Here is a 24,952-nt window from a genome sequence, read left to right on the forward strand (position 1 = left end):
TTAGATTATAATAAATGCCTCCAAAAGAACTTTAAAAAGCACCTGATAGGTCTATCACATGCTCTAACACCTTTTTACTATTAAAATCCTGTAAACCCCATAGGGACTAATAGAAACCAGTAAATGTCAAATCTGTGACACAGTAAAGGGAAATGACTTAGAGAAATATGTTTCACTTACAGATTCTTATGTTCAGAGTTGGATTTATCTGCCCAGTTCCTAAGATGCATGAGGCTGATTTCTGTCAACCTCAGATCCCTGTCTGTTTGATTTTCTCCCTGAGATTGGGTACCACACCCCAAGAGCAGCTTCCAGAACAGGAACTTATCTTCCTCTTCTTTGTGGCTCCTCAGTGGTGTGTGGATACTCTGGCCCTGCAGGAGGGAGAATGGGGATCTGGATAAGATGCAAGAGAGAAAAGTTAGGATTATTGAGCCTGATTACAGCATACAACACGAACTCTTTTGCTTCCAACATCTTTTACCCACTTCTGCCCAAAACAATCTGAATTTCTTGAGTAGGTCCTTATTTTTTATCATATTTCTCAGTAGTCTCAGGCTGACATTTTATCATAACCTGTTTAAAAAAAAAACAACCTCCTTTTTTTTTTTTGCATTGATTCTAAAGTTTTAGCTCTAATAGTAACAGTACCTCAAACTCAACAATCTCTAGTCTCAGACAGTCTATAATCCCTTCCCTCTTAGGTTCATAGAGAGTGAAAGCCTGGTCCAGTGAACTAAGTTGGACATACTCTATCTCTTCTAACGAGGCTGTGACTACAGTTTTGAATGCTGTAAGCAAAGTGAACATAAGTTATTTGGGGAAGTATATTGAGGTGCTTTATTGAAATCACATTTCTGTACCTGTTTTAGTATTATATTTTCAAAATAGGCCTATGCAGAACAGACTGGGTATGTAAATCTTTTGATTAAAAATTATACTTAAAACCTAAGTACCAGAAAAATCAGAAGCATGGATGTCAGAATATTGCTTTATTGTTATGAGAGAGGTGATTTGATCTTTCTGGGGAGATACATATTTAGGGTTTAGATACTGAATAATATTCTTATCGAGTGACCTCTTACTATTTAGCTATTACTGTGATGCTTATTCTCCCAACTAGATGTGTTCTTTTTAGCAAGATATAAAGAGTCACAAATTGAGAGATCAAGAGGAAAAATCAGTTACCATTGGCTTGGCCATCCTACAGGGCCTCTGATGTTACAAAACTATGGAGTCATCATAACAAAAATTCACCAAGAATCTACTTTGTTCTAGGCAACTAAAGAAACAACACAGAATGGAGCACTGGAACTCCACCCTGGGAAGTGGCTTCATATTGTTGGGGATTCTGAATAACAGTGGGTTTCCTGGGCTGCTTTGTGCCACAGTCTCAGTCCTGTACATGCTGGCCCTCACCAGCAATGTCCTGCTGTTCCTGGTTATCACAATGGATGCCTGGCTCCACGTGCCCATGTACCTCCTGCTCAGGCAGCTCTCTCTCATGGACCTCCTCTTCACGTCTGTTGTCACTCCCAAGGCCATTGTGGATTTTCTGCTCAGTGAAAACACCATCTCCTTTGGGGGCTGTGCCCTTCAGATGTTCCTGGCACTGACTGTAGGTGGTGCAGAGGACCTCCTACTGGCCTTCATGGCCTATGACAGGTATGTGGCCATTTGTCATCCTCTGAACTATATGGTCCTCATGAGGCCAAGGGTCTGCTGGCTCATGATGGCCACACCCTGGGTCCTGGCTTCCTTGAATGCATTATGTCATACCCTGTATACCATGCACTTCCCTTTCTGCATGTCCCGGAAAATCAACCACCTACTGTGTGAGATTCCACCTCTATTGAAGTTGGCCTGTGAAGATGCCTCTAGATATGAACTCATGTTGTATGTGACTGGTGTGACCTTCCTGATTCCACCTCTTGTTGCTATTCTTGCCTCCTACACACTAATCCTACTTACTGTGCTCCACATGCCCTCAAATGAAGGGAGGCAGAAAGCCCTGGTCACCTGCTCTTCCCACCTGACTGTGGTCGGGATGTTCTATGGAGCGGCCACATTCATGTATATTCTGCCCAGTTCCCTCCACAGCCCCAAGCAGGACAACATCATCTCTGTCTTCTACACGATTGTCACCCCAGCCCTGAACCCCCTCATCTACAGCCTGAGAAATAAAGAGGTTATGGGGGCCTTAAGAAGAGTCCTACGAAAATATATGCTATGAACACACTTCACCATCTTGGGAGAGCTTATAGCTTGACACCAAAATTCATTCCTCCTCAAAGTCAGAAGTTTTCTGCTAAAAATGAAATACTCATGGCAAAAACACAATAGTGGAGAGTATATCTTTTAATAGAAAAATGAAGAATTTAGCTTTACTTGTCAAATGCTGTTTTAAATTGTCTTTCTGTGAAGTAATTTATGAGATATGTATCAGACTGTATTTATGTAATTACTCACTTGTTTATTTTTATTGAATTATAGTTGGTTTACAACATTGTATTGATTTTCTCTATATAGCAAAGTGACTCAGTTATACATATATTCATTCATATTATACATATATATTCATTTTTATATTATTTTCCATTATGGCTTATTTTAGGATATTGAATATAACTTCCTCTTCTGTACAGTAAGACCTTGTTTATTCATTCTGTGTGTAATGGTTTGATTTGCTAACCCCGAACTCCTAGGCTATCCCTTCTCCTCCTTCCCTCTTCCTTGGCAACCAGAAGTCTGTTGTCTATGTCTGTGAGTCTGTTTCTATTTTGTAAGCAGTTTCCTTGGTGTTATAGTTTGGATTCCACAAATAGGTGATATCCTATGGTCTTCTTTCTCCTTCTGACTTACTTCACTTGGTACGATGATCTCTGTTTCCATCCATGTCCCTGTTGGGCGCTTGTGCTTGGCTGCTCAGTCGTATCCAACTCTTTGGGACACTTTGGACTGTAGCCCACCAGGCTCCTCTGTGGTATCTTTCAGGCAAGAACACAGAAGTGGGTCGCCACCTACCTTCTCCAGGGGATCTTCGTGACCCAAGGATTGAACTCCTGTCTCCAAAAGTGAAAGTGTTAGTCACTCAGTCACATTCAACTCTTTGTGACCCCATGAACTGTGTAGTTCAACCAGGCTTCTCTCTCCATAGAATTCTCCAGGCAAGAATAATGGAGCGGTGCAGTTCAGTTCAGTTCTGTCTCTCAGCCGTATCCGACTCTTTGCGACCCCATGAATCACAGCACGCCAGGCCTCCCTGTCCATCACCAACTCCCGGAGTTCACTCAAACTCATGTGCATCAAGTCGGTGAAGCTGTCCAGCCATCTCATCCTCTGTCATCCCCTTCTCCCTCTGCCCCCAATCCCTCCCAGCATCAGAGTCTTTTCCAGTGAATCAACTCTTCGCATGAGGAGGCCAAAGTATTGGAGTTTCAGCTTCAGCATCAGTCCTTCCAAAGAACACCCAGGACTGATCTCCTTCAGAATGGACTGGTTGGATCTCCTTGCAGTCCAAGGGACCCTCTAGAGTCTTCTCCAACACCACAGTTCAAAAGCATCAATTCGTCAGCACTCAGCCTTCTTCACAGTCCAACTCTCACATCCATACATGACCAGTGGAAAAACATAGCCTTGACTAGACGGACATTTTTTGGCAAAAAATGTCTCTGCTTTTGAATATGCTATCTTGGTTGGACATAACTCTCCTTCCAAGGAGTAAGCATCTTTTAATTTCATGGCTGCAATCACCATCTGTATTGATTTTGGAGCCCAAAAATACAAAGTCTGACACTGTTTCCACTGTTTCCCCATCTATTTCCCATGAAGTGATGGGACTGGATGCCATGATCTTTGTTTCCTGAATGTTGAGCTTTAAGCCAACTTTTTCACTCTCCTCTTTCACTTTCATCAAGAGGCTTTTGAGTTACTCTTCACTTTCTGCCATTAGGGTGGTGTCATCTGCATATCAGAAGTTATTGATATTTCTCCTAGCAATCTTGATTCCAGCTTGTTCTTCTTCTAGCCCAGTGTTTCTCATGATGTACTCTGCATACAAGTTAAATAAGCAGGGTGACAATATACAGCCTTAACGTACTCCTTTTCCTATTTGGAACCAGTCTGTTGTTCCATGTCCAGTTCTAACTGTTGCTTCTTGACCTGCATACAGATTTCTCAAGAGGCAGGTCAGGTGGTCTGGTATTCCCATCTCTTTCAGAATTTTCAACAGTTTATTGTGATCCACACAGTCAAAGGCTTTGGCATAGTCAATAAAGTAGAAATAGATGTTTTTCTGGAACTCTCTTGCTTTTTCCATGATCCAGCAGATGTTGGCAATTTGATCTCTGGTTCCTCTGCCTTTTCTAAAACCAGCTTGAACATCAGGGAGTTCACAGTTCACGTATTGACGAAGCCTGGCTTGGAGAATTTTGAGCATTACTTTACTAGCGTGTGAGATGAGTGCAATTGTGTGGTGGTTTGAGCATTCTTTGGCATTGCCTTTCTTTGGGATTGGAATGAAAAGTGACCTTTTCCAGTCCTGTGGCCACTGCTGAGTTTTCCAAATTTGCTGGCATATTGAGTGCAGCACTTTCACAGCATCATCTTTCAGGATTTGAAATAGCTCAACTGGAATTCCATCACCTCCACTAGCTTTGTTCATAGCCATTCCCTACTCCAGGGAATCTTCCTGACCCAGGGAACAAACCCAGTCCCCCGCATTGCAGGCAGATTCTTTACCATCTTAGCCATCAGAGAAGCCGCCATCTTTCTATAACGACCCTTTCAAGAAGGTTAGTGGGTCTAAAATTTGTACAAAACTCAAGTTCCTTGTCCCTGCTATATGGTCTTTGCTTAGGTTTCCAAGTTGAATTTTCTTTTTGGGGCCCTTATATTGGTTCAGTATGGACTCCTGCAAGTCAGAGGTCCTGTCCCAAGTTTTCAAAAACTCCTCTCCCCATTTAACATTGTAGTTAATTGGGAAAACAAAGAGTAAGTTTTAAGTACAATATGATCAAATAACAAATGCTGGAGAGGGTGTGGAGAAAAGAGAACCCTCTGACACTGTTGGTGGGAATGTAGTTAGTGTAGCCACCATAGAAAACAGTACAGTGGTTCTTAAAAAAAATTTGAGTTACCATATGTTCCATCAATCCCACTCCTGGGCACCTATCTGGACAAAACTACAAGTCAAAAATATATATGCTCCCCTATGTTCGTATCAGCACTACACACAATAGCCAAGACATGGAAGCAACCTAAATGCCCATTAACAGAAGAACAGATGAAGGTATGGCAAATATATACAATGGAATACTACTAAGATATAAAAAGAATGAATTAATTCATTAGTTCTTAATTAAGTCCATGGGGTCACAAAGAGTCAGATATGACTACCTAAGCACAGTACATGATAATTATAATTAATTATTAATATTAAATAAAGTATATAATTAAATCAATAAATATATATTAATTATTTAATTATATTATTTATATCATCTTGTCCCATCACTTCATGGGAAATAGATGGGGAAACAGTGGAAACAGTGGCAGACTATGGCTCCAAAATCACTGCAGATGGTGACTGCAGCCATGAAATTAAAAGATGCTTACTCCTTGGAAAGAAAGTTATGACCAACCTAGATAGCATATTGAAAAGCAGAGACATTACTTTGCCAACAAAGGTCCATCTAGTCAAGGCTATGGTTTCTCCAGTGGTCATGTATGGATGTAAGAGTTAGACTGTGAAGAAAGCTGAGCGCCGAAGAATTGATGCTTTTGAACCGTGGTATTGGAGAAGACTCTTGAGAGTCCCTTGGACTGCAAGGATATCCAACCAGTCCCTTCTGAAGGAGATCAGCCCTGGGATTTCTTTGTAAGGAATGATGCTAAGGCTGAAACTCCAGTACTTTGGCCACCTCATGAGAAGAGTTGACTCACTGGAAAAGACTCTGATGCTGGGAGGGATTGGGGGCAGGAGGAGAACGGGACGACAGAGGATGAGATGGCTGGATGGCGTCACTGACTCGATGGCCGTGAGTCTGAGTGAACTCCGGGAGTTGGTGATAGACAGGGAGGCCTGGCGTGCTGTGATTCATGGGGTCGCAAAGAGTCAGACACGACTGAGTGACTGAATTGAGCTGAACTGATATCATAATTAAATATTGTAATTATGCTTAATTATTAATTCATTCTTTTTATGTCTGTGTAGTTGTCCATTATATACCTATACCATATCTTCATCCATTCATCTGTTAATGGGCATTTAGTTTATTTCTACATCTTGGCTATTGTGAATACTGCTTGTATGAACAAAGGGGTGCATGTATCTTTTTTACTTGTAATTTTGTCCAGATATATGCCCAAGAGTGGGCTTGCTGGATCATATGGTAATTCAACTTTTCTCTTTTGAGGGAATCTCTATACTGTTTTCTATAGTGGCTACACTTACATTCCCCCAACATTGTAAGAGGGTTCTCTTTTCTCCACACCCTCTCCATCATTTGTTATTTGATCACATTGTATTTAAAACTCACTCTTTGTTTTCCCAATTAACTACAGTGTTAAATGGGTAAGGAGGTTTTGCAAACTTCAGACATGACCTCTGACTTGGAGGAGTCCATATTGAACCAATATAAGGTCCCAAAAGAGAAAGTTTCAACTGGGAAGCCTAAGCAAGGACCATACAGCTGATGAGATGTAGTTATCAGGGGCAGGGACTTGAGGTTTGTACAAATTTTAGACCAACTGACCTTCTTACAAGGGTTTCCCAGGTGGCTCAGTGGTAAAGAATTTGCCTGCCAACGCAGGAGATGCAGGAGACATAGGTTCGATCCCTGGGTCGGGAAGATACCCTGGAGGAGGAAATGGCAACCTGCTCCAGTATTCTTGCTTGGAAAATTCCATGAACAAAGGAGCCTGCTGGGCTATGATCCAGAGGCCGGGCGGGGCGGGGAGGTGGGGTCACAAAAAGTTGAACACGACTGAGGGACTGAGCATGCACACATGCCCTTAAAAGATCATATCAGCAGCCTAGTTTAATGCCCACGCTAGTGGTGGTTTGGATGTATTTGCATCATGTTCACTCCTCCTTTTTCCAAACATCAGCCATCATGGAAACTCCCCAGTCTGGACACTCTAACAGGTGTTTTTTATTTGTTTATCTTTTCTTGTTTTGCTTTCGACATGGAGACTTTTTAATGCTGCCTAAAATTCCAAAAATACTGAAATGAGTAAAAGAAAAACAAGGCATCAGCAAAGGCTGTAAGTAAACAGCTATGTTTATCATTTCACAATAAAAGTAAAGTCATTCAGTCGTATCTGACTCTTTGCGACCCCGTGGACTGTAGCCTACCAAGCTCCTCCATCCATAGGATTCTCCAGGCAAGAATACTGGAGTGGGTTGCCATTTCCTTAAACAAGCACACAAACAAGACTAGTTTTCCATTATCTCAAGGCTATATTGAAATATCCTTACACTTGCAAAAGGTATGTTTGACGTGTGAGTCTACAGATATGTATTTATGCTGAAAAGGACTCACATGCACATACAAACTCATGCTTATTCTCTAGTAGCTTAAATATGCTGTGGGGCTACCACTTATAATACAACAAATGATAGACATTGTTTTCTCTTTTTGCTTATTGACCCCAGTAAATCCTGTTGGTTTCATCTATACAATACATTCCAAATGTGGCACTTGTTGCCGTCTCTCTTCAAAGCATCTTAGTCCAGTCACCATATGCTGTGGGCTATTGTTCCACAGTAGCTATTTCTTATTTTCGTTCTTGTCCCTCTATAATCTGCTTTCTCCCTTTCTCCCTCCTTAGACTATTTATGATGGTTTAAGATTGACCATCATAAACATGTCAGAGCATTTCACTTTTCAAGGAGGATACCCATGATCTTGCTGTGCCTACCGGTCAGTCCATATTTGAGACTGCGCTCTCTTACATTCACTCTAACTCCTTTGACCTTCTTGTTGTCCATTACACAGTTCAAAATTATTTCTGCTTTAGAGCCAGTTAGTAGCTATTCTCCTAGCCTGTGATGTTTTTCTGTCAAATCTGCTTGTCTTACTACTTCTTGTCATTCACATCTCACCTTAAAAATCTTAACTTTTCAGAAAGGTTACCCATTGAAGTAGAATGCACCCAAATCAAAAGGCATTATCACACACTGTGTTTTATTTTTTCTCATTGTATTTATCATTATGTAAAATTTTCTTACACCTTGGTTTACCTGCTCACTCTCTGTTTCCACTTTCCAAAATGAAAATTCTGTGAGAGCATGGACTCTGCTATGTGTGTGTCATAGCTTCTTCTCCATAAAAATTGAGGTATGTATAGAGAATAGTCTCTACAATAGCAATGTGTATGCATGTAAGGGCATGTACATATCTTCACTGATGAAATAGAGGAATATGCTATGTTCGTACATACAAAAATTACTATTTTATTTAAGTACAGTATATTAGTTTTTTGCTAAATAACCTATAAATTCAAATTTATAACTATCAAAACTTTAATGTCATTTAAAAAAGTGAATTTGGACAAGCTAAGAAGTAGAAAATTGTAGAACAGATGATATATAAGAGATATGTCCTACCAACTAAAACAACAGTAATTGAAATAGAACAAAGTGTAGTAGTTGATAAACAGGCAATATTCATATTGAAATTTAGTATACTATATGGTATATTTGATATTAATGGGAAAAGATGAGTAACCATGATACTAGAAAAAAATGGCTAAATATTTAGGAAAATAATACCATATTAATTCATAATAAATAAATATATATATATTCACCAAAAATAAACTCCAGATTTTTTAAAGATCTAATGGTTAAAACACAGTCTAATGTCAGGCTGCCCACCCCAGATTCATGTCCCTCTTGTTTCTGTGCATATGTGGGACCATGTGATTGAACTTCAACCAATGGAATATGATGTGTGCTTCTTCTAAGGCACAAAACCCACCAATGAAAAGCCTTTTAATCTTCATTTTTCTGGATATTGACATGCAAGATAACCATGAAAGCTGCAAATAGCAGAACTTCTGTCAACCTAGGCCTACACATCTTCCACTCCATCCCTCAACTAGAATTTGTGTAAGTGAAAAACAAGCTTCTGCTTGTTAAACCACTGAGATTTGAGATTTATCTGTTAGAACAGGGAATAGTAAACACACCTGGGGAAGTTTTATGGGAACACATTCATTTTTGTATTGTCTATGACTTGTTGTCCCACGACAATAGTAGTTGTGATGGGACAGTATGGCCTGCAAAGCCTAAATATATTTAGTTTCTACCCCTTTACAGAAAGTTTGCTGACTACTATGCTAAAGCAAATAGTATTATTTTACATAAAGGAAAACTGTAAGCAGATAAGGTAGGGGATCACTGTATAAAGAGAACCAGGCATGGCTTTCTTGACATAGGAAGAAGCCATTTTTCACCTAAACCACTTTGTGCTCTAAGTCTGGCCATATTGCTAGCCCTTGAGCAGGTCTCAGTAATTAATGATCTTAAGGGAGCAAAAGAATACAGAAAAGGCAAGAAAAACAAGAAATCCTTCCTTCTCTTGACTTTGCCTTAGCTGTGTCTTTTGACTTAATACCCACCAAAAGGTGAATCCAGATTTGAGGTATCAAAACTAGAACTTGAACTGGAAGATGACATAGAATATTTTTGTTATATTAAGGGCGAGAAAAGCTCTCTTAGTAAAAAGAAAAGGATTCTAGCCTTTTACCACTCCCCCATCACACCTTTATCTGGTTGACTCTTTCATCCTTCAGTTTTCAACTTAAAAGTTGCCTCCTCACAAATTGATTCTGTATGATTTCCAGTCAATTATTCTGCTGTAATAATCTTTGTCAAGGTCAGTAATGACCAAGCCGACAAATTGTAAGCTTTTATCAATAATACATGAAACTCTGAGTCATTTGAGAAATCTTTCCTGGATGGTCACTCCTTTCACCACATCTGACACTCCATCTGTTTCTCTGATTCTTGCTGCCTCAGACTTGATTGGCTATACTTCCACCTTGAAATGTTGGTAACTGCAAGGTTCTGTCTTGGATTCTTTCCCACTATCTTTCTTGAACATCACATCTCAACCACGATTGCGCTTCAGAATTACCTTGGGATATTGTTACAAAACATCTGTATTGCCTCCATCTTTGCCACCCCTGTGGTCTATAATAGGACCAAGAATTTGCATTTTAATATAACTCCTTCAAGATTGCAATGCATAAGCTTGGTTTTCTGATTAAAACCTTTGGCACATATCCTGAGATATGTCAAATTTCACTTGCAATTATTTACAGTAAACTTGAAGATCTATTTCTCCAGCCCATATCTCTCTTTTAAACTCTAGCTTTATCCATTCATTTGAAAATGATATTTCTTGAGCAATAACAATGCCTGGATAGTTTACTATAAGTGATAATATAGAGATCAACAAAGCAGTCACAGTTTTTACCGCTGTGGAATTTGCAGCCTAATGGATGAATCAGATACTAAGCAAATAATTACACAATTTGCTTCTACAAAAGCCATTCCATTACCTAAAATGCAGTGTACAATTTTTAGTGTGCTTAAGAATCACTTGGGACTCGTTACAAAAGGAGATCCCTAAGATCAATTTCCCTACTCCACTGTGTATTGAACAATATTTTCAAAAAATGACTTAGGAATCATTTTAAGTCATAATATATAAAACTATTGTCTACATTATAGATGCCTTACCAAGGCATAAAGTAGTGCCACAGTTCTCATTTTCTTAACCTCATCCTCATTATCTATTACTGTCTTATAAATTACCCATATTCAGCATTTTCAGAATTACATGCTGGGCAAATTCTTCAGTACAAAAAAAGAGTATTTCTCAGTCTAGACTCTGTCTTACTTTCATCTTTATCGCTCATTTTCTTAACATATACATACTCTTAGAAAAATTCTGCCATTTGCTGTTCCTTAAATATTCTCCCTTTAAAATTTTAGATATTATTAAAATTAGAATTTTAAGCTATGCTAGAAATATAACACCATCAAGACTTTACATTTTTTACATCTATAGCCTCATCTTCCAGAAATACACCTGAAATATATGCTGTATTCAAAATATATTTGATGAATGCATGCAAGTATGAAGAAAATGAATCCATTTGCCAGAAATACATTCTTGTATTTGTGATAGTTTTGTTTGTTTCTTTGTTTTTTTGATGTACAGTTGTCTACTTGTTTTGATTTCCTTATTAGCTTGTATGGACTTGAAGAGTAGTGACTGTTTATTCATCAGCCTTTCGTTTCCTTCCTTCCTTTCTTTTCTCTTTCCCTTTCTTCCTATATTTTTCTCCCTTCTTTTCCTTTCTATGTTACTTTCCTGTGTCTATCAAGGTTCCTTGCTTTGATTAGGCAATATGCTGAACTTATTTGAGAAGACATGTGAGAAAATAAGAGAAGAAAACAGAAGTGCAGGAATGGAATGAAAATGGGAAAATTTTTATAATAAAGTCACTTCTCCCCACATCCCCAAAATTGTCATCAAAATCAGAGATTCCCACTTTCAAAAACACTATTTTGCAATCACCCTCCTGAGAGCCCCTTTGACATCCTTGTTCCTCAGACTATAAATGATGGGGTTCAGCATGGGTGTCACTGCTGAATAGAAAACAGAGATCACTTTATCTCTTTCATTCATTATCTTGGAGTTCGGTCTCATGTAGGCAAATATTGCTGAGCCATAGAAGAGGACAACAACAGTGAGATGGGAGCCACAGGTAGAGAAAGCCTTGAGCCGTCCCTCCCCAGATTGCATCTGGATCACAGTGGAGATGATATTCCAGTAGGAGACCAGGATCAGGGAGACAGGAGCTAGGAGGATGGCCACACCCATTGCAAAGATGGCCATTTCTGTCCTGTAGGTGTCTGCAGAAGCCAGCTTCAGGAGGGCAGGAGGTTCACAAAAAAAATGGTTAATGGTATCGTTCCCTCGGTATGGCAGACACAACGTGAATGTGGTGTCTACCAGAGACACAAATGCTCCACTGGCCCAGGATCCTATCGCCAGCTGGGCACATACCCAATGTGTCATGATGGTGGTATAGCGCAGGGGCTTGCAGACAGCTACATACCGGTCATAGGACATCACCGCCAGCAGTGCACACTCAGTACACCCAACCAGAAGTAAAACAGCTATCTGTGTTGAGCATCCAGCAAATGAAATGGTTTTCCTTTTTACCAGGAAGTGGACTAGCACCTGGGGAACTGTAGTAGTAGAAAAACAAAGATCAGCAAAGGACAAGTTTCTAAGGAAAAAGTACATGGGTGTATGGAGCCTGGAATCTATGTGAATGAGCACAACAATAAGCAGATTTCCCAGCACAGTCAGCAGGTAGATGATCAGAAAAAGGAAGAAGAGCAGGACTTGCGTGTGTGGATCCTGTGAAAGGCCCAGGAAGACAAATTCAGTCACATATGTTTGGTTTCCTTCTCCCATGAATATTTAATATTCTTTATAGGTCAACACCAAGAAAAAAAAGCACACACATATCGATCAGTTAAAAACTATATGAGTAACAAGTATTTTATCCATCAATATACAAAACTGGGCCATTGACTTCCAACTCTTATCTGCTTCCATAGGTTACAAGAAAGAGTTCTCTTTTTGCTTGGTAGTTCTGACAATTGAAATCCATTTCTGATTTTCTCTGCCCTTGAATCTTTCAGTAGAACTAGAGAGCCAGCAATCATCTTGAATATACTATGTGACCAAGCCTCGGCTGGACTACACATAGTTCTGAGAAGATTTTAAGAGCTGCTCACAGTGCATCCTTTCTTGTACACAAATTTGGGAAACAAGCATACTCCAGTTGCTTTAAACCAGTTAGATTTTTATGCTGCAAACTGACAACATTTGTGAAGGCAAATTTTTGTCTTTATATTTACAAAGTAATCCTAAACAAGTGCTCTGAAGCCAGGAAAGGGAAGTTAAAGGAAGATATTGTTGTTTGTAATCCCGGCCCTTAAACAAATTCATCTGTCATTTGTTCTCAACGTGAAGAAGACCCTGAGGTGCATCAGTAAAAATAGCTGCCTCTTTAGTCATTGTACTCTGTGGTGTCCTTTAAATATGCCCTATTCTATCCTCAACACTCTTTTCTCTCTCTTTGCACAAAGCCTTTTGGCAAGAATAACATCAGACACTCTCTTGGGACTAGTCATTATTGTTTCTTTATCCTTTAATTTTAAATCTTAATTCCATGAGTTAATTATTATTATCCCCCAAATACAGATGATGAAACAAGGACTCAGAAATTTTCAAACTGGCTCATCTAAGCCTTTGTCATCCATTCTATATCCTGCAATTATGTTCCTTTCTTACTGAAAAACTGGTTGTAGAGAAGGTTAAGGTTTAGCCCAGTTCTCTCCACTCCTTGAAGATAAATCCACAGACTTTCTCCATTTTAAGGGTTTTAGAGCTCATCCACTATGGCAGAGCTATTTATCAATTCAGTTAAGTTACTAAGTAGTGTCTGACTCTTTGTGACCCCATGGACTGCAGCACACCAGGCCTCCCTGTCCGTCACCAACTCCCAGAGTTAACTCAAACTCATATTTATAGGCACACAAATAACAGGCATATTTGAACATATTTTAAAGCATTTTGAGGTGCCATGCCTAAAGGACAACAGAGAGAATTCAAGGAAAAATATTGAGAAAACTGATAAAGATTATTTGCAGATCTCTAATTGTACATCTTTAAAAAATGCAAAGGGATCCAAAGCAAGCTTAGTAAGCTGAGTAAGTGAAAAATAAGTAGAAATTTTAGTTAAAAAAAGAATCCCTTCACAGTTGCTAAACTTAACAGTGAGCAGTTAAGAAACATTTAAAGACTTATGTGAAGAAAACCATGAAATATTATATTTGAATAAGTGAATAAGCAGATTAATTTTATGCATCAATTCAGTCAGTCGCTAAGTTGCGTCCGACTTACTTGGAACATAATCTTGTAAAGATGTTCATTTCATCCAAATTCATCCATAAATTCGTTGAAATTCCAACCAAATTCACAGAAGATTTTTGTAATGGAATTTAATAAACTTATTTTTAATTTCTTCTAGATTCATAATTTTATAGTAGAAAATGAGGTATGGAAACGAAAAATGAGGGAGTAGAAGAAACATACCCAACCAGACATAAAATATATAATAAAATTTTCCTTCCTTACTAATATTGTATATACTGAACTGGCATAAAGCATTTGACAAATAAATATGTTATAGAACAGAAACATTTCCTGTATGTATGAAAATTTTATAATTGACAAATGTGGCATCTGAAGTGTATCACTTCTAAAAGATATAGAACAATTGGATATTCACTTTAGAATACAACATACGTATGTTTATATAAACATATTTATATATACATATAATGTAAGTATTAGTTCAGTTCAGTCGCTCAGTCGTATCTGACTCTTTGTGACCCCATGAATCACAGCACTCCAGGCCTCCCTGTCCATCACCAACGCCCAGAGTTCACCCAAACTCATGTGCATCAAGTCGGTGATGCCATCCAGCCATCTCATCCTCTGTCATCCCCTTCTCCTCCTGCCCCCAATCCCTCCCAGCATCAGGGTCTTTTCCAGTGAGGCAACTCTTCGCATGAGGTGGCCAAAGTACTGGAGCTTCAGCTTTAGCCTCAGTTCTTCCAATGAACACCCAGGACTGGTCGTATAAGCAATAATAAATCCAAATTGAATTATCTAATTTTTAAAAACACTTTAATTTTCTATGTAATTAGATAATCTACCTATTTTTTGATTTATCTATCGGTCTATTCAATCTTCGGGTAGTAAAAACTTTCCTAAACAAGCACACACACACGTACATGCAAAGAGAAAGAAATCATAAAGAAAAATGCCCACAAAACTGGCAATTTAAGAATATCAGAATGCCACTTTAAACAAAATTTAAAATAAATAAATCTGAGAAAATATTTGCAAACACTTTAACAGAATTTTAAAATTATCCTTAATATATAAAGGACTTACTAAATCAATTATATATAACTGTATAACATAAATACATACATAGGCAAATTGTCAGACTTTGTATGTGATGCATCATTTTAATCTTTTGAATCGAGTGTGAATGGGTGTGTGTGTCTGTGTATACACGTATATTTGTGGTATATGTGTGTTTCCACAGTCATTTCTCCTATAGTGAGAGTCAACTGCTCATGGGCTGCTGCCATTTGTCAGGAGACAGCATAACTCACTGATGGGCAGTTGGGGCTCTATAGCTAAACTACAGGGTTGAAATCCTAGTTTTTCTGGTTCATGTGTGACCAATAGCAAATTTCTTGGCTTTTCTGTGCCTTGCTTTCCTCATCTGCAAAATGATGAGATTAATAATACATATCTTATAGTGCTTATGTAAACATTAAATAACATACAAAGCATTTAAAGAAATTAAGACAGTAAACAAAGCTAGCCCATAATATTATATGATATCCCATTACAGTAATGGGATTGTAATCTAGAAGTAACTGAAAGATTAGGAAAATTAAGGACAAAGCATAGTAACACATGGCTGCTAGGTCTGAGTGAGGAAAATGCTTCTTCTCCCTGTTTTTACACTTTTCCTTCTTTTTCCCTTTGATCATCCTTTGGAACTGGATCTGTGTTGCTAGCAGAATTCAACGTTAAGGCCAAATATGATAGGGGATGATGAGAGGCTTCTAGGTATATGGAATGAAGGGCAAAGACAAACTTAATAGTTTGATTTAGTCATGTTTTTCTCTCTTTTTGAAAGTCTTACTATGGAAATTTCCAAACATATATGAAAGTGAAGAGAATAGTAAATAAAATGTCAAATACCTAATAATAGGATTCAAACACATTAATCAGTTTTGATAATTTAAACATCTAATTTATTAGAGTTTGACATAATAAAATATACTTATAGCTATTTAAAAGCTCCTTTATTACTGAAAGTCTAAAAAAGAAATCATTGTCATATAAGCCTAACATCAGAACCTAGCTTTTTCTCAAAAGTCAAGCATAAAAAATAAAAACAACCGTATTTAAGGATTCTTACAAAGTCTATCGTGCTATAGAAGAATAGTTTGTATACATGATTTGTAGATCAATAGAAATTATTCTGTTAACGGTGATTATCCCCAGAAAGCAGAATTCTTGAGGGAGCAGGGCAAGTGACTGAGAGCACACTTTTACCTTTTAAGCCAATCTGTATTGTTTGACTTGTACAATGTAGCCTGTATTTTCTAAGTAAAAAAAGAAGATTTAAATTATTTAAAATGAAAAACTTGAATGAATTATGATGATAATACAGTACAAGCAATACAAATTGTAACAATGAAAATAATATTAGAATAATGTAAAAACTGAAAGATATATCACTGGATCAGAATAAAAACAGAACCTTCAAAGGCTGTGCAAGAATTGTGTAAATGCTTCTGGTAAGTCAGTAAAGCACATATTATTCAGCAAATCATGCTGGAATAATTGACCACAGGCATACTTTTTTTACTGCCCTTCACTTTACTGTGCTTTGCAGATATTGCATTTTTTAAAATAAATTGAAGATTTGTGGCAATTCTGAGTTGAGCAAGTCAATATGCACCATTTTTTCCCAAAAGCATTTTTGCACTTAGTGTATCTATATTATGTTTTGGTAATTCTCACAATATTTCAAACCCTCCACCAGCAAAAAGATTATAACTTGCTAAAGACTCAGATAATGGTTTGCATTTTTAGCAATAAAGTATTTTTAAATTAAGGCATGCACATTGTTTTTTTAGACATAATGTCATTGCACACTTAATAGTCTTTAGTATATTTAGTGTAAATATAATTTTATTATATGTGCTAGGAAGCCAAAAATCTCACATGACACTTTATTGCAATACTCACTTTATTGCAGTGGTCTGCAACTGAACCCATAGTATCTCTGAGGTATGCCTAGAGTTGACAAACAAATGAAATGTGTGCACTTCATTCATTACAAAGAAACCATTCCGGAAGGGTGAAGGATATTTGTCTGTTCATTACACATGGATACACACATAGAAATAACCTTAAACATTTAAAAATAAGGTAATTATCCATTGATCTCATGTAGTAGAATAACTTTCTGAGCATTACAACAAAAGTGCAAACTATAAAAAAAAAACCCAACTTATTTTACTTCAATTTTAATCTCTACACATTCATTCAAACAGCACAATAGCAAGAAAATACATAACCTGATTTTAAAATGAAAGAACTGAATAGATATTTCTCAAAAGAAAGCATACAAATGGCCAACAGGGATATGAAAAGAGGTTCAATATCACTAATAATCAGGGAAATGTAAATAAAAACACAATGCCAAATAATCTCACACCTATTAGGAGAACTACTATTAAAAAGACAAAAAATAACACATTTTGACAGAAGGAGGAGAGGGGCCACTTACACTGTTGGTAGGAAGCTATTTGAAAAACAGTATGGAATTTCCCCTCAAAATTAAAAATAGAACTACCAAGTGATCCAGTGGTCCCACTTCTGGATATATGATAAAAGAAGTGAAATTTGTCTCTCAGGGAGACATCTGCACTCCCAAGTTCATTACAGCATTATTCACAGTAGCCAAGATTATGGAAAGAGCCTAAGAATCTGTTCATGGGTGATTGGATAAAGAAATTGTGATACAGACCCCCACACACATATGCAATGGAATATTATTCAGTCTTAAAGGGGAAGGAAATTTTGCTGTCTGTGACAACTTGGATGAACCTGATGGACATTATGCTAATTGAAATAAACCAGAGACAAAAAGACAAGTACTTTATGATCTAATTTATATGCAGCATCTGAAAAATTGATCTCATAGAAGCAGAGAGTAGAATGGTGGTTACCAGGGACTAGCAAGTAGGGAAAATGGGAAAATGTTGATAAAAGGGTAAAAGTTTCAATCAGGCAGGATGAGTAAGTTCTGAAGATCTGGCATATAGCACCAGTGACTACAGTTAATAATGTATTATACACTTATTTGCTGAGACTAGATTTTAATTTTTCTCCCCCCAAAAAGTAACTGTGAAGAGACAGATATATTAATTAACTTGATTTTGGTAATCATTTCACAATGTATACATCATACATCAACACCTCACATTGTGTACCATAAATATATGCAATTTTTATTTGTCAATTAAACCTCAGTAAAGCTGGGGAAAATCTTTTAATGCATTCATAAGACAAAAACTGAAAGTAAACAACAACATGGAAAAATTAACTTTAGCAAATGTAGATCAAGGATTAATATCCTTGATATTAAATTTATAATTAGTATAAAAAGTCTAATAATAATCAGAAAATAAATTATAAATATTATAGGAAAAAGGTATATACATAAATTGACAATTCATAATTAGTAAATTTCAATCTCAAAACAAGAAAAGACAAATTAAAATTAGATGTCTTTTCTGACCATCACATTGGCATGAATTTTTAAAATTTGTAGTATTCAATGATAATGAAGTTCTTGTTTTTTGGGAAACAAAAATATTAAAACCTGCATGATGGGTAATTTGTCAACATATAGAAAATGCATTAAAATGAGCAGTATACTTTGATAAAGTAAATTCAGACTTACTATTTTGTCATGAATAAATATAATATTTTGTCAAAAAACAATATGGATAAAATAAATCTGTGAGGATTTTATTACAGTATTATAACTACAACACTTTAAAAGAAGAAATCTCAAAAAATCAAATATAGAACATCCAAATGATGGAATACTATGCAGCCCCTGAAAAACTGTAAAATTATTTAATATCAAAAGTTTGCAAAATATTTAAGATGAAGTGTGAATTATAAAAATATTTTATATTTTAAAATATTCTCATTTAAAAATTTTCCTAGCCAAGGTGTTCATGCGTGTGTCTTTCTGGGTGATGGGATTATAAACATTTTTTCTTTCCATTTTTATGTGATTTTATATCTTTAATAAAAACAAATTATTTTGTATGCAGAAAATCAGTAATCTTTCACTCTATCCTTTGTTATCTGGTGCCTGCTTACCTCTTCACTCTCATCTCTTGCTTCTTCCTATCCTCTGACTTTATATTCTGGACCAGTATAAATATTGTTTCTTCAAGTGGCTTTTCATCAAGAAGTCCTGCATTAAACTCTTGATAGTCATTATCCCATTCCTTCTTTAGAATGACCTTACTCTTTGGTAATATCATCCAATCATTTTTCATAAATAGTGAGCCTTAAGATAGTTGAGTAACTTTTATTTATTTTTCTTTTTTTAATATAAATTTATTTATTTTAATTGGAGGTTAATTACTTTACAATATTGCATTGGTTTTGCCATACATCAACATGAATCTGCCATAGGCATACACGTGTTCCCCATCCTGAACCCCCCTCCCTCCTCCCTCCCCCCTCCCCGTACCATCCCTTTGGGTTGTTGCAGTGTACCAGCCCCAAGCATCCAGTATCATGCATTGAACCTGGGCTGGTGACTCATTTCATATATGATATTATACATGTTTCAATGCCATTCTCCCAACTTTAAAACAGAAAAAAAGTTGTGTGTGTGTGTGTGTGTGTGTGTGTGTGTGTGTGTGTGTGAGTGAATTAGTCACTCAGTTGTATCTGACTCTTTGTGACTCCATGAACTACAGCCCACTGAGCTTCTCTGTCCTTGGAATTCTCCAGGCAAGAATACTGGAGTGAATTTTAACTACCTTAACTTTTTCCTCTAGGGAAAAAAAAGAGAAGCAGCATAACCTTCCTTCATCATACTATTCCTTGTTGTTATCTGACTTCTATTCCTAAATTCATCAGTTACTCATTACCCATTACTTCTATTTTTTTTATCATACCATTGACTCTTCAATTTCAGTCTCTTTTTTAAATTTTATGATTGTATTGAAATCAAATATACTCTTTTGTCCATTCAATGACTTTTTCTCATCCCATATCATTTTCAATGTCTAAGGAATTTGGCATAATTTAACCATAAATATTTCTTAAAATCTCTCACTTTTGCTATCGTAGGACAAGTTCAGTGTGATAAAGGACAAGATACCAAGATCTGTGTATGTCAGCACACACAAATGAACAGACCCACGTAGCCTTGTGTGGCCATTCAGGGACCTCCAAACACAACAAGATCCTGCCAGGACAGGAAGCTCAGGTTCCATCCTGGTCTTCCTTCCTCCCAGTGTTCAAACCTAAGTGGTTAAAAGGAAGGAGGAAGCAGTCTCTGAGAGGAGAGCACTGAGAGAGCAATAGGCAGAGGAGAATCTGGCAAATTAGCTTTTGATGCAAAAAGAGAGGCAGTGGGTATCCACAGCCTTGCAGTCACTCTAGTATCCCTGGTTAATAGCTTAATCCTCCTCCTTGGAGTTGTGGAAAAGGATTCATGAGGCCTTTGTTCAGGAGAAGCAGCAAAAGATGAGCAAGTATTCTCTCTAGAAACCAGGTTGAAAAGAGAGAGGAACAGGAGAGTGAAAGGCAAAGCCCAATTCCAAAGAATAGACTTGAGATTTCAAAGTCCCTAAGAGAATCAATGCTCCATAGTTACCCTACCTACTCTCACCTGGATGATGGGTCCTTGAGACAAACACAAGACAGTGGGATCAGTGATGAAGAGATAAGCTAATGAATGAAGAAAGCCATGGTTTCTTCAGTCTGCTAATCCATGTCCCAACAGTCAACCTCCACTGCAGTTTACAAAGTATTCTGTAGGTTTGGACATTACCTGGGCTTTATGTCTTACTCTATATCAAGCCAAGGTGTGCCTTTTTGTTAAAATTCCAAACTTCTCTGGAGGATTTTCATTCAATGAAGTTTTTAGACCTAACATCTTAAGAGCTACTGTAAATAGGGCATTCCCTGGAACAACCTGCACTTTTACTATTTATATATTTTTTAAACTTTCTACAATGACAGATACCCTGGGGCATTTTTTATGGTAATCACAAACAGAAATACCTGAATCTTACCTGATGTGAATTTCTTCACTACTGTTTTTCAGATCAGTCCGAGGAACTCTGAGGTCTCCAAGTTCTGTCGGAATTTTTAAAATAGTTTTCAATACTGATGGTATCACTCATATAAAATACAGCTGACATATGTGTATGCTGCATTATCTTGGTGATACCTCCCAAGTTAAAAGTGCCAGGAGATTTCAGAATCCCTGTCTGCAACTATACTAAGAATGCTTTAATTATTTTCCACTAATGGGGGAAAAAAACTAGAGGTACAAGATGCAATTTAAGATGTCATGACTGTTTAAATGAAAGCTTTATTATAACTACTCAAATACAGAAGACTGTTTGAGAACTAAACATATGATACAGGACTATATAAACAAGTCCAAAGGAGAATTCTCAATTTTCCAACGAAACTCCCTCTGCTTTGAATCCTCTTCATCATACACAGATTTGCTCAAAGCCTCAGCAGAGATATTGCATTCTTTTTTTTTTAATCTCTATTTCTTATCTACTCCTAAGTCCTACAATCTCTTCTACCTCTCCATTGCTACAAGTCTAGAGAAGACCATCATTTCTCTCCTGGGTTACCATAGCAAAGCTCAGTCTTACCGATTGCTTTTCTTGCTTCTATCCTTGTCCACTTACAATCCAGTCTCTATATATTGCTCAAAGGGACCTTTAAAAAGCATATTGGGGTGGCTTTCTATTGAACATAAAATCAACCTCTTTTTTCAGGACTTCCAAGGTTGTAAAGAATTGAATTGTGTCACCCTAAAAGATGTCTGAACACTATGAAAAGGCAAAATGATAGGATACTGAAAGAGGAACTCCCCAGGTCAGTAGGTGCCCAATATGCTACTGGAGATCAGTGGAGAAATAACTTCAGAAAGAATGAAGGGATGGAGCCAAAGCAAAAACAATACCCACTTGTGGATGTGACTGTTGATAGAAGCAAGGTCCAATGCTGTTAAGAGCAATATTGCATGGAACCTGGAATGTCAGGTCCATGAATCAAGGCAAATTGAAAGTGGTCAAACAAGAGATGGCAAGAGTGAACATCGACATTCTAGGAATCAGAGAACTAAAAGGGACTGGACTGGGTGAATTTAACTCAGATGACCATTATATCTACTACTGCGGGCAGGAATCCCTCAGAAGAAATGGAGTAGCCATCATGGTCAACAAAACAGTCCAAAATGCAGTATTTGGATGCAATCTCAAAAACAACAGAATGATCTCTGTTCGTTTCCAAGGCAAACCATTCAATATCACAGTAATCCAAGTCTATGCCCCAACCAGTAATGCTGAAGAAGCTGAATTTGAATGGTTCTATGAAGACCTACAAGACCTTTTAGAACTAACACCCAAAAAAAGATGTCCTTTTCATTATAGGGGACTAGAATGCAAAAGTAGGAAGTCAAGAAACACCTGGAGTAATAGGCAAATTTGGCCTTGGAATATGGAATGAAGCAGGGCAAAGACTAATAGAGTTTTGTCAAGAAAATGCACTGGTCATAGCAAACACCCTCTTCCAACAACACGAGAGAAGACTCTACACATGGACATCACCAGATGGTCAACACCAAAATCAGATTGATTATATTCTCTGCAGCAAAAGATGGAGAAGCTCTATACAGTCAACAAAAACAAGTCCAGGAGCTGACTGTGACTCAGATCATGAACTCCTTATTGCCAAATTAAAACTTAAATTAAAAAAAGTAGGGAAAACCACTAGACCATTCAGGTGTGACCTAAATCAAATCCCTTATGATTATACAGTGGAAGTGAGAAATAAATTTAAGGGCCTAGATCTGATAGATAGAGTGCCTGATAAACTTGGACTGAGGTTTGTGACATTGTACAGGAGACAGGGATCAAGACCATCCCCATGGAAAAGAAATGCAAAAAGGCAAAATGACTGTATGAGGAGGCCTTACAAATAGCTGTGAAAAGAAAAGAAATGAAAAGCAAAGGAGAAAAGGAAAGATATAAGCATCTGAATGCAGACTTCCATAGAATAGCAAGAAGAGATAAGAAAGCCTTCCTCAGCGATCAATGCAAAGAAATAGAGGAAAACAACAGAATGGGAAAGACTAGAGATCTCTTCAAGAGAATTAGAGATACCAAGGAAACATTTCATGCAAAGATGGACTCGATAAAGGACAGAAATGGTATGGACCTAACAGAAGCAGAAGATATTAAGAACAGGTGGCAAGAATACACAGAAGAACTATACAAAAAAGATCTTCACGACCCAGATAATCACGATGGTATGATTACTCACCTAGAGCCAGACATCCTGGAATGTGAAGTCAAGTGGGCCTTAGAAAGCAGCACTACGAACAAAGCTAGTGGAGGTGATGGAATTGCAGTAGAGCTATTTCAGATCCTGAAAGATGATGCTGTCATAGTGCTGCACTCAATATGCCAGCAAATGTGGAAAACTCAGCAGTGGCCACAGGACTGGAAAAGGTCAGTTTTCATTGAATCCCAAAGAAAGGCAATCCCAAAGAATGCTCAAACTACCACACAATTGTACTCATCTCACATGCTAGTAAAGTAATGCTCAAAATTCTCTAAGCTAGGCTTCAGCAATACGTGAACCGTGAACTTCCTGATGTTCAAGCTGATTTTAGAAAAGGCAGAGGAACCAGAGATCAAATTGCCAACATCCACTGGATCATGGAAACAGCAACAGAGTTCCAGAAAAACATCTATTTCTGCTTTATTGACTATGCCAAAGCCTTTGACTGTATGGATCACAATAAACTATGGAAAATTCTGAAAGAGATGGGAATACCAGACCACCTGACCTGCCTCTTGACAAACCTATATGCAGGTCAAGAAGCAACATTTAGAACTGGACATGGAACAACAGACTGGTTCCAAATAGGAAAAGGAGTACGTCAAGGCTGTATATTGTCACCCTGCTTATTTAACTTCTATGCAGAGTACATCACTGAGCGTGAACTGAACTGAACTGAACTGAAAAGATGTCTATTTGAAATCTCAGAATGTGACTTTTTTGGAACAAATTCTTTGCAGAAGTAATTACAGGATATCTCAAAATGAGATCATCCTGAGCTCAGTTCAGTTCAGTTCAGTCGCTCAGTCGTGTCCAGCTCTTTGCGACCCCATGAATTGCAGCACGCCAGGCCTCCCTGTCCATCACCAACTCCCAGAGTTCCTCCAAACTCATGTGCATCGAGTCAGTGATGCCATCTAGCCATCTCATCCTCTGTCGTCCCCTTCTCCTTCTGCCCCCAATCCCTCCCAGCATCAGAGTCTTTTCCAGTGAGTCAACTCTTCGCATGAGGTGGCCAAAGTACTGGAGCTTCAGCTTTAGCATCATCCCTTCCAAAGAACACCCAGGACTGATCTCCTTCAGAATGGACTGGTTGGATCTCCTTGTAGTCCAAGGGACTCTCAAGAGTTTTCTCCAACATCACAGTTCAAAAGCATCAATTCTTCAGCACTCAGAGCCTAATCCCAGTGAAGGATGCCTTTTTAAGAAAAGAGGAAGACAAAGAAAATGAAGGAACAGGCATTTTGAATACAAAGGCACAGATTGGATTTATGGTTCCACAAGCCAAGGAAGTCTCCTCCACTAGAGCCTTCTGAGAGAGCATAATCTGCAGATATCTTTGACTTCAGACTTCTGGCTTCCAGAACTATGAATTTCTATTCATAGAAATTTCTATTCATAGAACTCTGATCTAAGTCACAGAGTTTGTGGAAATTTGTTATGGCAGCCCTAAGAAGGCTGCCTACCAAAGACCCTTCCAATCTGTCCTCTGCTTATGTCTATGACCTCGTTCATTGCACTCCCCCTGTCACTCGTCAGCCTCCAAACATTCTGATCTGTTTTTGTCCTTATTGCAAAGAAACTCATTCCAATCCAAGACTCTATATTTTCCCCAAACC

At 37.7% G+C, this 24,952-nt stretch overlaps 2 protein-coding genes across 2 annotated transcripts; one reads left to right on the top strand and one right to left on the bottom strand.

Moving 5' to 3' along the window:
* On the top strand, positions 1,301-2,233 carry LOC102173864 (olfactory receptor 2AG1-like). The gene has a single exon (XM_013969586.2). The coding sequence runs from the start codon at positions 1,301-1,303 to the stop codon at positions 2,231-2,233; it is 933 nt and encodes a 310-aa protein (XP_013825040.2).
* Positions 11,583-12,506, bottom strand: LOC102190804 (olfactory receptor 2D3-like). The gene has a single exon (XM_005689738.3). The coding sequence runs from the start codon at positions 12,504-12,506 to the stop codon at positions 11,583-11,585; it is 924 nt and encodes a 307-aa protein (XP_005689795.1).

The sequence above is a fragment of the Capra hircus genome, chromosome 15 (genome assembly GCF_001704415.2).
Source record: "Capra hircus breed San Clemente chromosome 15, ASM170441v1, whole genome shotgun sequence".
NCBI classification, from domain to species: domain Eukaryota; kingdom Metazoa; phylum Chordata; class Mammalia; order Artiodactyla; family Bovidae; genus Capra; species Capra hircus.